This window comes from Lipophrys pholis (assembly GCF_963383615.2).
Source record: "Lipophrys pholis genome assembly, chromosome: 20".
NCBI lineage: Eukaryota > Metazoa > Chordata > Actinopteri > Blenniiformes > Blenniidae > Lipophrys > Lipophrys pholis.
The window spans coordinates 25873512-25885639 of NC_137648.1; the positions used below are offsets into that span (position 1 = coordinate 25873512).

The 12128-nt window shown below is 40.4% G+C and overlaps 1 protein-coding gene across 2 annotated transcripts in view; it reads left to right on the top strand.

Moving 5' to 3' along the window:
- Nucleotides 1–9582, top strand: part of LOC308125433 (palmdelphin-like) — a 53612-nt gene extending 44030 nt beyond the window's left edge. For both annotated transcript variants that reach the window (XM_080489164.1, XM_080489165.1), the window contains exon 8: nucleotides 7546–9582. In XM_080489164.1, coding sequence (XP_080345290.1) covers nucleotides 7546–8753 — 1208 coding nt within the window. In that variant the 3' untranslated portion in view covers nucleotides 8754–9582. The remainder of the gene's footprint in view (nucleotides 1–7545) is intronic.
- The last annotated feature ends 2546 nt before the right edge of the window (nucleotides 9583–12128 follow it).

Here is a 12128-nt window from a genome sequence, read left to right on the forward strand (position 1 = left end):
AATAAAAGTACCAAGTTGGACTATCATTACGGTGATTGTCAAAATAAAACCAAAACGTTGGATTGTTATTACAGTGACTGTCAAAATAAAACAACCAAGTAGGATTGTTATGATAATGACTATCAAAATCAAAGTACCAAGTCCAGGAGAATATGGATTGGGAGTCATGACACTACAGAGCAAACTTTGTTCTCATTGGCTCTACTGACCACGTGCAGAACTACTGGTTACTGCCAACATGGTGAACAGGACCAGAACCAGAACCAGACCAGGACCAAAACCAGAATCAGAACCCGAACCATAAAACGACCAGAACAAGACCAGAACCAGAACCAGAAACAGGAACAGAACAAGAAGCAGACATTGAATTTGGGATAGGACAACGTGACACCAGCAGAAACAAAGACCAGTTCCATTTATTTAGGAAGAGGAACGAACCTCCACATCTGTGAAAGCGTCAGTCAGTAACTGAGCGTCACATAAACATGACAGCCAGACAATGTTGTTAAAACTTAGAGAAACTTCAGCCAGACGTTGTTGTTAAAAAATAGAGAAACTTCAGCCAGACAACATTAAAAAGTAGAGAAACTTCAGCCAGACGTTGTTAAAATAGAGAAACTTCAGCCAGACGACATTAAAAAGTAGAGAAACTTAAGCCAGACTTTTTTTAAAACAGAGAGACTTCAGCCAGACGACATTAAAAAGTAGAAAAACTTCAGCCAGATGTTGTTAAAACGAGATTAAAAAGTAGAGAAACTTCAGCCAGACGTTGTTAAAATAGAGAAACTTCAGCCAGACGACATTAAAAAATAGAGAAACTTCAATCAGACGACATTAAAAAGTAGAGAAACTTCAGCCAGACGTTGTTAAAATAGAGAAACTTCAGCCTGACGACATTAAAAAGTAGAAAAACTTCAGCCAGATGTTGTTGTTAAAACGGGATTAAAATGTAGAGAAACTTCAGCCAGACGACATTAAAAAATAGAGAAACTTATATCAGACGACATTAAAAAGTAGAAAAACTTCAGCTAGACGTTGTTGTAAAAACAGAGAAATTTCAGCCAGACATTGTTAAAACAGAGAAACTTCAGTCAGACGACATTAAAAAATAGAGAAACTTCAATCAGACGACATTAAAATTAGAGAAACTTCAGCCAGACGTTGTTAAAATAGAGAAACTTCAGCCAGACGACATTAAAAAATAGAGAAACTTCAGCCAGACGACATTAAAAAGTAGAGAAACTTCAGCCAGACGTTGTTAAAATAGAGAAACTTCAGCCAGACGACATTAAAAAAGTAGAAAAACTTCAGCCAGATGTTGTTGTTAAAACGAGATTAAAAAGTAGAGAAACTTCAGCCAGACGTTGTTAAAATAGAGAAACTTCAGCCAGACGACATTAAAAAGTAGAGAAACTTAAGCCAGACTTTTTTAAAATAGAGAAACTTCAGCCAGACGACATTAAAAAGTAGAGAACCTTCAGCCAGACGTTAAAATAGAGAAACTTCAGCCAGACAACATTAAAAAGTAGAGAAACTTCAGCCAGACGACATTAAAAAGTAGAGAAACTTAAGCCAGACTTTTTTAAAATAGAGAAACTTCAGCCAGACAACATTAAAAAGTAGAAAAACTTCAGCTAGACGTTGTTGTAAAAACAGAGAAATTTCAGCCAGACGACATTAAAAAATAGAGAAACTTCAATCAGACGACATTAAAATTAGAGAAACTTCAGCCAGACGTTGTTAAAATAGAGAAACTTCAGCCAGACGACATTAAAAAGTAGAGAAACTTCAGCCAGACGTTGTTAAAATAGAGAAACTTCAGCCAGACGACATTAAAAAAGTAGAAAAACTTCAGCCAGATGTTGTTGTTAAAACGAGACTAAAAAGTAGAGAAACTTCAGCCAGACGTTGTTAAAATAGAGAAACTTCAGCCAGACGACATTAAAAAGTAGAGAAACTTAAGCCAGACTTTTTTAAAATAGAGAAACTTCAGCCAGACGACATTAAAAAGTAGAGAACCTTCAGCCAGACGTTAAAATAGAGAAACTTCAGCCAGACAACATTAAAAAGTAGAGAAACTTCAGCCAGACGACATTAAAAAGTAGAGAAACTTAAGCCAGACTTTTTTAAAATAGAGAAACTTCAGCCAGACAACATTAAAATGTAGAGAAACTTCAGGCAGACGTTGTTCTTAAAAATGAGAAATTTCAGCCAGACGTTGTTCTTAAAAATGAAAAACTTCAGCCAGACGACATTAAAAAGTAGAGAAACTTCAGCCAGACGTTGTTGTTAAAACACAGAGAAACTTCAGCCAGACGACATTAAAAAGTAGAGAAACTTCATTCAGACGTTGTTGAAACAGAAAAATTCCAACCAGACGTTGTTAAAACAGAGAAACTTCAGCCAGACGACATTTAAAAATAGGAAAACTTCAACCAGACGACATTAAAAAGTAGAGAAACTTCAGCCAGACTTTTTTAAAACAGAGAAACTTCAGCCTGACGTTGTTAAAATAGAGAAACTTCAATCAGACGACATTAAAAAGTAGAGAAATTTCAGCCAGATGTTGTTAAAACGAGATTAAAATGTAGAGAAACTTCAGCCAGACGTTGTTAAAATAGAGAAACTTCAGCCAGACGACATTAAAAAGTAGAGAAACTTCAGCCAGACGTTGTTAAAATAGAGAAACTTCAGCCAGACGACATTAAAAAGTAGAGAAATTTCAGCCAGATGTTGTTGTTAAAACGAGATTAAAATGTAGAGAAACTTCAGCCAGACGACATTAAAAAGTAGAGAAACTTCAGCCAGACGACATTAAAAGTAGAGAAACTTCCGCCAGACGACATTAAAAAGTAGAGAAACTTCAATCAGACGACATTAAAAAGTAGAGAACCTTCAGCCAGACTTTTTTAAAACAGAGAAACTTCAGTCAGACGTTGTTAAAATAGAGAAACTTCAGCCAGACGACATTAAAAAATAGAGAAACTTCAATCAGACGACAATAAAAAGTAGAGAAACTTCAGCCAGACGTTGTTGTTAAAACAGACAAACTTCAGCCTGACGACATTAAAAAGTAGAGAAACTTCAGCCAGACGACATTAAAAAGTAGAGAAACTTCAGTCAGACGACATTAAAATGTAGAGAAACTTCAGTCGGACGTCATTAAAAAGTAGAGAAACTTCAGCCAGACGTTGTGAAAATAGAGAAACTTCAATCAGACGACATTAAAATGTAGAGAAACTTCAGCCAGACGACATTAAAAAGTAGAAAAACTTCAGCTAGACGTTGTTGTAAAAACAGAGAAATTTCAGCCAGACATTGTTAAAACAGAGAAACTTCAGTCAGACGACATTAAAAAATAGAGAAACTTCAATCAGACGACATTAAAATTAGAGAAACTTCAGCCAGACGTTGTTAAAATAGAGAAACTTTAGCCAGACGACATTAAAAAATAGAGAAACTTCAGTCAGACGACATTAAAATTAGAGAAACTTCAGCCAAACGTTGTTAAAATAGAGAAACTTCAGCCAGACGACATTAAAAGTAGAGAAACTTCAGCCAGACGACATTAAAAAGTAGAGAAACTTCAGCCAGACGTTGTTAAAATAGAGAAACTTCAGCCAGACGACATTAAAAAAGTAGAAAAACTTCAGCCAGATGTTGTTGTTAAAACGAGATTAAAATGTAGAGAAACTTCAGCCAGACGTTGTTAAAATAGAGAAACTTCAGCCAGACGACATTAAAAAGTAGAGAAACTTCAGCCAGACGACATTAAAAAATAGAGAAACTTCAATCAGACGACATTAAAAAGTAGAGAAACTTCAGCCAGACGACATTAAAATGTAGATAAACTTCAGCAGACGACATTAAAACATAGAGAAACTTCAGCCAGACGACATTAAAAAGTAGAGAAACTTAATTCAGCCGTTGTTTTTGAAACAGAGAAACTTCAACCAGACGTTATTGTTAAAATGTGATTAAAATGTAGAAAAACTTCAGCCAGACGTTGTTAAAATAGAGAAACTTCAGCCAGACGACATTAAAAAATAGAGAAACTTCAATCAGACGACATTAAAAAGTAGAGAAACTTCAGCCAGACATTGTTAAAATCGAGAAACTTCAGCCAGACGACATTAAAAAATAGAGAAACTTCAATCAGACGACATTAAAAAGTAGAAGAACTTCAGCCAGATGTTGTTTTTAAAATAGAGAAACTTCAGCCAGACGACATTAAAAAATAGAGAAACTTCAATCAGACGACATTAAAAAGTAGAGAAACTTCAGCCAGACATTGTTAAAATCGAGAAACTTCAGCCAGACGACATTAAAAAGTAGAGAAACTTCAGCCAGACGACATTAAAAAGTAGAAAAACTTCAGCCAGATGTTGTTGTTAAAACAGAGAAACTTCAGCCAGACGACATTAAAAAGTAGAAAAACTTCAGCCAGATGTTGTTGTTAAAACAGAGAAACTTCAGCCAGACGTTGTTAAAACAGAGAAACTTATGCCAGACCTTGTTAAAACAAAGAGAAACTTCAGCCAGATTTTGTTGTTAAAACGACATTAAAAAGTAGAGAAACTTTAATCAGACGACATTAAAAAGTAGAGAAACTTCAGCCAGACGTTGTTAAAATAGAGAAACTTCAGCCAGACGCCATTAAAAAATAGAGAAACTTCAATCAGACGACATTAAAAAGTAGAAGAACTTCAGCCAGATGTTGTTTTTAAAATAGAGAACCTTCAGCCAGACTTTTTTAAAATAGAGAAACTTCAGCCAGACGACATTAAAAAGTAGAGAAACTTCAGCCAGACGACATTAAAAAATAGAGAAACTTCAATCAGACGGCATTAAAAAGTAGAGAAACTTCAGCCAGACGACATTAAAATGTGGGATAAACTTCAGCAGACGACATTAAAAAATAGAGAAACTTCAGCCAGACATTGTTGTTAAAACGACATTAAAAAGTAGAGAAACTTCAGCCAGACGTTGTTAAAATCGAGACACTTCAGCCAGACGACATTAAAAAATAGAGAAACTTCAATCAGACGACATTAAAAAGTAGAAAAACTTCAGCCAGATGTTGTTGTTAAAATAGAGAACCTTCAGCCAGACTTTTTTAAAACAGAGAAACTTCAGCCAGACGACATTAAAAAGTAGAGAAACTTCAGCCAGACGACATTAAAAAATAGAGAAACTTCAATCAGACGACATTAAAAAGTAGAGAAACTTCAGCCAGACGACATTAAAATGTAGATAAACTTCAGCAGACGACATTAAAAAATAGAGAAACTTCAATCAGACGACATTAAAAAGTAGAGAAACTTTAGCCAGACGTTGTTAAAATAGAGAAACTTCAGCCAGACGACATTAAAAAATAGAGAAACTTCAATCAGACGACATTAAAAAGTAGAGAAACTTCAGCCAGACGTTGTTAAAATAGAGAAACTTCAGCCAGACGACATTAAAAAATAGAGAAACTTCAATCAGACGACATTAAAAAGTAGAGAAACTTCAGCCAGACATTGTTAAAATAGAGAAACTTCAGCCAGACGACATTAAAAAGTAGAGAAATTTCAGCCAGACTTTTTTAAAACAGAGAAACTTCAGCCTGACATTGTTAAAATCGAAAAAAACTTCAGCCAGACGTTGTTGTTAAAACATAGAGAAACTTCAGCCAGACGACATTAAAAAGTAGAGAAACTTAATTCAGCCGTTGTTGTTAAAACGTGATTAAAATGTAAAAAAACTTCAGCCAGACGTTGTTAAAATAGAGAAATTTCAGCCAGACGACATTAAGAAATAGAGAAACTTCAATCAGACGACATTAAAAAGTAGAGAAACTTCAGCCAGACATTGTTAAAATGGAGAAACTTCAGCCAGACGACATAAAAAAATAGAGAAACTTCAATCAGACGACATTAAAAAGTAGAGAAACTTCAGCCTGACATTGTTGTTAAAACATAGAGAAACTTCAGCCAGACGACATTAAAAAGTAGAGAAACTTCAGCCAGACGACATTAAAAAGTAGAGAAACTTCAGCCAGACGACATTAAAAAGTAGAAAAACTTCAGCCAGATGTTGTTGTTAAAACAGAGAAACTTATGCCAGACCTTGTTAAAACAAAGAGAAACTTCAGCCAGATTTTGTTGTTAAAACGACATTAAAAAGTAGAGAAACTTCAGCCAGACGTTAAAATCGAGAAACTTCAGCCAGACGTTGTTGTTAAAACATAGAGAAACTTCAGCCAGACGACATTAAAAAGTAGAGAAACTTAATTCAGCCGTTGTTGTTGAAACAGAGAAACTTCAACCAGACGTTATTGTTAAAACGTGATTAAAATGTAGAAAAACTTCAGCCAGACGTTGTTAAAATAGAGAAACTTCAATCAGACGACATTAAAAAGTAGAGAAACTTCAGCCAGACATTTTTAAAATCGAGAAACTTCAGCCAGACGACATTAAAAAATAGAGAAACTTCAATCAGACGACATTAAAAAGTACAGAAACTTCAGCCTGACATTGTTAAAATCGAGAAACTTCAGCCAGACGTTGTTGTTAAAACATAGAGAAACTTCAGCCAGACGACATTAAAAAGTAGAAAAACTTCAGCCAGATGTTGTTGTTAAAACAGAGAAACTTCAGCCAGACGTTGTTAAAACAGAGAAACTTATGCCAGACCTTGTTAAAACAAAGAGAAACTTCAGCCAGATTTTGTTGTTAAAACGACATTAAAAAGTAGAGAAACTTCAGCCAGACGTTGTTGTGGTGTTGTTGTGAAATCGTAAAGAAACTTCAGCTACGCGTTGTTGTTAAAACAGACAGAGACTCCAGCCAGACGTTGATGTTAAAATGTTGAGAAACTTCAGCCAGACGTTGTTGTATAAATATAGAGAAATTTTAGGCAGACTTTGTTTTTTAAACGAAGAGAAACTTCAACCAGACGTTGTTGTTACGTTGTTGTGAAAACATAAAGAAACTTCAGCTACGCATTGTTGTTAAAACATAGAGAAACAACAGCTGGTACTGTTCCAGGTGAATATATGAGTATACTTTTTGGTGGACAGTGACTCAGTTCTTTTGATCCAGGTGTACTTCATCATTTTGTTTATTGGTTGTTGGTGAAACAGTATTTTTACTCTAGGTGAAAACATGAGTATACTTATTGGCGCCTGATGACCCAGTACTTTTTCTCCAGGTGAATAGATACACTTTCTGTGCCAGGACGTCACGGGACGTCGCGGGGTGGGACGACTTTTGTCATGGTCTGACTGAAAAAGTTGTTGATGGTACCGAAACCGCGACCACCAGCTACGATTTTCCAACCCACCCCACCCACTCTGGATTTGATGCAATATTTCCATATATTGCCTCCCGCTCTGCCCCGCACGTATTGCGGTGGAACCACTGCTTATGAGTATACTTATTGGTGGCCAGTGACTCGCTACTTTTGCTCCAGGGGTGCTTCATGCGTATTCCTATTGGTCGTTGGTGACGCAGTACTTATGCTCCAGGTGTAAAGTTGTCGTGTACTTGTGATCTACTGCAGTGCCATTGGCTCTGGAGATCAGTGTGCACCTGGACCGGAGGACAGGGACCCAGGAGGTGGTCTCCTCCGCCCCCCTGGCTGGGGGCTTTCAGCCGGAGGGGCTGAAGGTGTACGAGGATGGCCGCAGGTCTGTGTTTGCCCTGCCACCAGAGGGTGCCGTAGAGCCACCCGGTCTGGGAGACATGAGCCTCACGGAGCTGGAGGAGCTGCTGCGTCAGGCATCACACAAGCCCCAGGTCCGGTACCATGGGCCTGTCTACTCGGCACCATACGCTGGCCCCAGCAGACCGGCTACACCCGAGACACAGAACACCCCGGGAAAAAACCCAACACCCAGCAGCTGCCGGGGAAAAACCTCCTCCTGGACTGGAGCCCAAGTCCAGACCAGCGGAAACCAGAACGATGAGGACAAGGACACACTCCAGACTCCCAGTCCATGCTTCCTGCATCCGGACCACACCTCCAGAGTCCAAAGAGGGGGAGTACATGACAACCCGGCAGGAGAATCCAGGACTGACAGCCACTCCCCTGGTACCAGATCTCCAAGAACGGCCTATAGTCCTAACCAGGCAGCTCTAGTGGCCCTCACAGCCCGGTCTGAAGGACTACATGCCCCCATACCGGCGCTCCTCAGGGCGGGAGGAGATCAGAGTCCTTCAACAGCCAGTAGCAGGTCTGGATTGGACACTGAGGACTTCAACAGACCGTCACTCTGTTGTGCTGGGAGTGTTTCCCCTCTCAACCTGGTCCACACTATGCCGGACCCCCTGGAGTCTGAACCAGTCACCATGGTCTTCCTGGGCTACCAGAATGCTGTGGACCAGGACCAGGATGTCCAAGCTGAGCTGGTGATCGTAGGGAACAGTGACAACGAGGACGAGGTGGTCGGACATGACGATGGGACAGAGGAGGACCTGTCGTACCACTCTCAGGGGTACAGGAGCAAAGTCTTCCTGCCCAGATTGGGTCTAGCCCAGGTGGGTGGTGGAGACCTGGTCAAGGATGGGGGCCCACACTGTGAGGATTTAGGGGCTCACAAGCCAACCTTCATTCACAATCCTGGAAAGAACAGCCCTTACCAGCAGGCACCATCAACCTTGAGAAGATGCAGCCAGGTTCCACTGGAGGAGAACGGAGCAGAGTCCAAAACCAGTCCCAGAACCAGACCTAGAACCAGTCCCAGAACTAATCCCGGAACCAGCCCTTGAACCAGTCGTGAAACCAGTCCCAGAACCAATCCTAGAACCAATCCCGGAACCAGCCCTGGAACCAGTTGTGGAGCCAGTCCCAGAACCAGTCCCAGAACCAGTCCCAGAACCAGTCCCAGCTCGTCTAGTCTGGGTACCTGGATCATTCGATCTCTGTTGTGTGAGGACTAAATCAAAACACATCAGCGCTGCCTTACTGGAGATCTGAGTAACTTTGTCACCACCTTGTGGGTTATTAGTGTCATTACAACCATCAGCAGAGGAGACTGAGTCAGTTTTACTGACTGAACAGCTCTGAAGGGACAGGAAACATCGATCCTCAGGCTGGATGCACCGCAGGACTCCTCCCCCTCAGCATTCATTACCTTTGTCTGTGCATTAACAAGTCTGAGCATTAAGTCTGCACAATAAGAAGCCTGAGCATTAACAAGTCTGAGCATTTATACTGCACATTAACAAGTTTGAGCATTAACAAGTTTGAGCATTAACAAGTCTGAGCATTAACACGCCTGAGTATTAACTAGTAGAGCATTAAGTCTGCACAATAAGAAGCCTGAGCATTAACAAGTCTGAGCAATAATACTGCACATTAACAAGTCTGAGCATTAACAAGTCTGAGCATTAACTTGTCTGAGCATTAACACGCCTGAGTATTAACAAGTCTGAGCATTACGTTTGTGCATTAACAAGTCTGAGGATTAAGTCTGCACATAAACAAGTCTGAGCATTAAAATGTCTGAGCATTAACAAGTCTGAGCTGATTCAGCTGTGCAGTGGTTTGAATGGAACCGTGAACCAGCTGACCTGTCAATAAATGATTCCATCAACCAGCTGCTGTTTCTTCCCCTCGCGTCAACAGACTCTATTTCTGCATATTTAGAAGATTTAATTCAAAGAGGAGACACAAGGTTTTGAGAACTGGAACCAAATTCAGGAATAAAACAAGGTGAGTGTGACTATAGTTTCCAGCTGTTCAGTTCCAGAGCCCACAGGGTCAGCTGATCTTTTGATAAATATCAGGTCGGCTGATCTTTTGATAATCTGGTGAGCTGATCTTTTGATACATTTCAGATCAGCTGATGTTTGTAGAAATACAACTCTACATTGTGCATCACTGCACACACACACACACACACACACACACACACACACACACACACACACACACACACACCACCAACTGCTCGTATTGAAATATAAAAACTGGTGTAAAATGTCCGGCACTGATGATCCAGGAGAGAAAACACCATCCTAGGTGGCCGACCACATGGAGAGAAGCCAGAGCCTAGAGCTATGGGGGGTCCTGCCACAGGGACCCCAACCCAGCAGGTCAGGAGCCCACACCACGCTCAGTGAACCACAGTGCTGAGCTCTACCGCCAGGGACACAACGGTCCCCAGGATGACGCCCCCCACAGACAGACCAGACTCAACTCCCGATGCGGAGCGCTCCCATGAGGAGACACTGGGGTGAAATCAGTGTGAGCTTTTTAACATGAATCAATAAATGAAAATAAATGAAATTGAGCTAAAACGTTGACTACATCAGAAAGAAAAGAAAAAGTAAGTAAAATGATCTCATTAAAAATAAATAGGAGCTTATAAAAATAAATTGACAAATGAAATGAATTAAGCTTTCACACATTGGATATATTAGAGAATAAATAAACAAATAAATAAATTGAACGTAAGTAAAATAATCATCTAATTAAAAGCTAAATCACAAAAGTGGGTTTTGATGGATGATGGCTGATGGATGGATGATAGATGATGTATGGTGGCTGATAGATGATGTATGGGTGATGGATGGATGATGTATGGATGGATGATGTAAGGATGATGTATGGAGGATGAATGATGTATGGATGATGGATGACGTATACAGGATGGATGGATTGATGGATGATGTATACATGATGGATGGATGGATGATGTATGGATGATGGAGGATGAATGATGTATGGAGGATGGCTGATAGATGATGGGTGGACAATGTATGGAGGATAGATGGGTGATGGCTGATAGATGATGGGTGGATGATGGATGGATGGTGGCTGATGGATGATGGGTGGATAATGTATGGAGGATGGATGGTGGCTGATAGATGATGGGTGGATGATGTATGGATGTTAGATAGATGATGGCTCATAGATGATGTATGGATGGATGATGGATGGATAGATGATGGCTCATAGATGATAAATGGATGATGGATGAATGATGGCTCAAAGATGATGTATGGATGATGGATGGATGATGGCTCATAGATGATGTGTGGATGGATGATGGATGGATGATGGCTCATAGATGATGAATGGATGATGGATGGATGGTGGCTCATAGATGATGTGTGGATGGATGATGGATGGATGATGGCTCATAGATGATGGATGGATGGTGGCTCATAGATGATGTGTGGATGGATGATGGATGGATGATGGCTCATAGATGATGAATGGATGATGGATGGATGATGGCTGATAGATGATGTGTGGATGATGGATGGATGATGGCTCATAGATGATGGATGGATGGTGGATGGATGGTGGCTCATAGATGATGTGTGGATGGATGATGGATGGATGATGGCTCATAGATGATGGATGGATGATGGCTCATAGATGATGAATGGATGATGGATGGATGATGGCTCATAGATGATGTATGGATGGATGATGGATGGATGATGGCTCATAGATGATGAATGGATGATGGATGGATGATGGCTCATAGATGATGTATGGATGGATGATGGATGGATGGATGATGGCTCATCGATAATGAATGGATGATGGATGGATGATGGCTCATAGATGATGTACGGATGATGGATGGATGGATGATGGCTCATGGATGATGGCTCATAGACGATGTATGGATGGATGATGGATGGATGATGGATGGATGATGGCTCATAGATGATGAATGGATGATGAATGGATGATGGATGGATGATGGATGGATGATGGATAATGGATGTCTCAGATCATTGTAGCTTAGAGCAGAGAGGAGCAGGTGGTGGATTTTCCACTGTGGGTGGAGCACAGGACGAGTGTGTATTCATGAGAGGAGAGCTCTGATTAGCTGGCTGCTTTGCAGCCCGTACTCCAGCCAGCCAATCAGAAGCTGGATGAGACAGGCAGAGCTGCCTGTGTGAAGCTGCACTCAGAAACAGAGCGTCTTCGTAAGCAGGTAGGTCCATTAACATTAACACGCACACACACAGACACACACACACACACATCACCACCACCAACTGCCTATGCCGCTGAAATGGAGATGGAATGTGTTTGTATTGATGAGGATGGAGGGATGAGAGCAGAGCTGCTAAAACGCTGTGTCGATTGACTGCAGTTTGTGTGTGTGTGTGTGTGTG